This window comes from Nanorana parkeri, unplaced genomic scaffold (assembly GCF_000935625.1).
Source record: "Nanorana parkeri isolate BGI_ZX_2015 unplaced genomic scaffold, ASM93562v1 scaffold2312, whole genome shotgun sequence".
NCBI classification, from domain to species: domain Eukaryota; kingdom Metazoa; phylum Chordata; class Amphibia; order Anura; family Dicroglossidae; genus Nanorana; species Nanorana parkeri.
In genome coordinates, this window is record NW_017308580.1 from 55942 (window position 1) to 58453 (window position 2512).

Below are 2512 nucleotides of genomic sequence, written 5' to 3' on the forward strand. Positions count from 1 at the left end.
GAGGGTGTTCTAGGTGTCCAGGGGTAAAAGAGAAGAGCTTTATGGAAAACCTTTTTTTTTTAACAGCAATATACCTGATTCAGCCACTTTTGAGATGTCTACCCCCTGTTCATTAGCCATGAATCCGAGAATGGAGAAGACCACGAAGCCAGCGAAGAAACTGGTCCCACTGTTTATTAGTGCAAGGATATAGGCATCTCTGTAAGGAATGGAAGGTGTGTTAGAAGCATGTATCTATGATATCCACATTGGTGTATAATAAAGTCTGAAACTGACCAAAAAACGTGTTCAGTGGTTGGCCCTGTCAGCAGCCTCCCGCCCAACATCCCTCGATCTAAAACTTGAAGGAGCCGATGGGTAAGGAGTATAGGGGGAATGGGGAGGGGTTTGTTTCTCCTATGCACCGATACCGGTATTTTGGTACCGAGTCTGAGTAGCGATACTTTTTTCCGGTACTCACCGATACCAAATACCGATACCGGAAGTCCCATTCAGGAAGCCAGGCGGCGTGTAATGACTCGCCACCTGGCTTCCTGATTAGCCGGGAATCCGGGCAGCGTGTAAAGACTCGCCACCCGGCTTCCCGATTACCAAGAAAGTCTGTCCCCTCTCACCTTGGTACGTCCAGCCTGTCACCCCCGGGTGCCTCTCCAGCCAGAACGCAGCCTTCCTCTGGTACCCAGCCGGAGCCGTCTGGCCGGCCAATCAGGAAGTCGGGCGCCGTTTAATGACACGACGCCCTGCTTTCTGATTGGCCGGGAGGCCGGCACCATGCTCCCTCGATATGAGCTTTAATTTATAGTATAACTGGTCCTGTGATTGGGCTGGGGGCGGAGCCATACCCATTGTATGCCGCCATGTAGGTGTCAGGAAAGTTGGGTACAACAAGTTGGTTTGGACAATAATATGAATTTTCTCAACTTCTTGCATGTTATTTTGTACATGTTTCATTTAGTAGACCTGAGGAATAGTCCCACCCACGAGGAGAAGGACAAAGCAAAAATAAAACCCAGAAGCTCAGCCAACCAAATCTCAACAGTCTCTAGAAAAAGCTCCTCCTCCCTACACAATGCACTCATCTTTTGCACTGCGTCTGAGGAGAAATGTGCATCCTATAAGGCTGTCCGCTGGGCTTATTTTTGCTCTACGTGCCATCCTCAGGGGAGGAACTGCAGTAGGGTTGCCACCTTTTCTTCAAGCGAAACCCGAACACTCTAGCGACGCGCGGACATATTTTTTTGGGGAGAATGAGTCGTGGCTTATTCATATGTAAATAGCGCCACCCATTCATATGTCAAAAACACAGTTGAGACTATTTTCAGTGGGGGGCCAGTAGCCCCTATCCTAATTTTGGTTGCCCCTGGTCTGCCTGACATCTTGTGTCCGGGTTCCTGGTTCCATGAAACCCGGACACAGCATTCAAAACCTGAACTGTCCGGGTGAATCCTGGACAGGTGGCAACCCTAAACTGCAGCTGCATTAAAGTGTACCGGTCAGTTTACCATGCGCTCCTTTGCTGCATGCAAGGCTGCAGAGACAACCCACTGGTTTAATTGGTTGCATGGTTGTTCATGTGTCCTTCTTGTTCATGTAGGTAAGGCAGCGTCAGGCAACCTCGGCATTCTACTTTAACTCAATATCAACCCCACAGTTTGCCCGCAGAGGATTAATGATGATTGTACGTTGGTTTCCCGTTGTGTAAATGCTGAAATTGGATGAGGACAGGAGAAGCTGAGAGGTATCTAACTCTATTTATAAGCCAAGAAAGTGACAGCAGCCCCGGGAATGTCTGTTGCTGAGCAGCTGTTGAGTTACAAGTCACTTCCCCGAAGCGAGGAAAGGGGATGCAGATTCCGGAGGGCCATGCTTGGACCGCGTGGACATCTAAGATCTGCATTACAAGCAACAGCTGAGGTGTCATGGAGGCGCAGCACTCCGCTCTTGTCTTACAACAGCAGCCGGGCCAGGCTAGCAGCCGGTCTGTGTAATATTGCCGTCAAAGCACATATCTGTCCTGGTAAGTGGACCTGTCATTCAGGGGCGTAACTAGAAATCACAGGGCCCCATAACAAAATCTTGTACGGGGCCCCCGTGATTGCTAGTTATGCCACTTGCAGAGCCCCACCTGAGAGTGACCCTGCAGAGCCCGCCATAGACTCTCTATGGTGGGCTCTGCAGGGTCTCAGATGGGCCGCACACCTCTTACCTGTCAGCGCTGTCCGCCTCCGTGGCCGCTCCTCTTCTATCGACGAGCCCCGCCTCCTCTTACATCACTGGCCCCACCTGCTCTTAGGTCGCTGGCCAGTGATGTAAGAGGAGGCGGGGTCGCTCTTAGGCGCTCTCCTTCACTGCGAACGCCGGCCTCTTCTGCCGTAGCTGCTGGCTGTCACTGACACAACTCCGCAGCGGCTGTGAGGGGGAAACGCCGCTGCTGAGCTGTGCCAGTGACAGCCAGCATCCTTACATGCCATAGCGGCCCACACGGCATCAGAGGGATGCCCTGGCCGCCCCC

At 51.9% G+C, this 2512-nt stretch overlaps 1 protein-coding gene across 2 annotated transcripts in view; it reads right to left on the bottom strand.

Annotated features, from left to right (window-relative positions):
* SLC6A8 (solute carrier family 6 member 8) overlaps window positions 1–2512 on the bottom strand; it is a 72009-nt gene that overhangs the window by 12762 nt on the left and 56735 nt on the right. The window contains exon 7 of one of the 2 annotated variants that reach the window (XM_018573276.1): window positions 75–169. In XM_018573276.1, the coding sequence (XP_018428778.1) occupies window positions 75–169 (95 nt within the window). Of the gene's footprint in view, window positions 1–74; window positions 200–2512 lie in introns of both variants that reach the window. The other variant, XM_018573275.1, reaches the window with a different exon arrangement.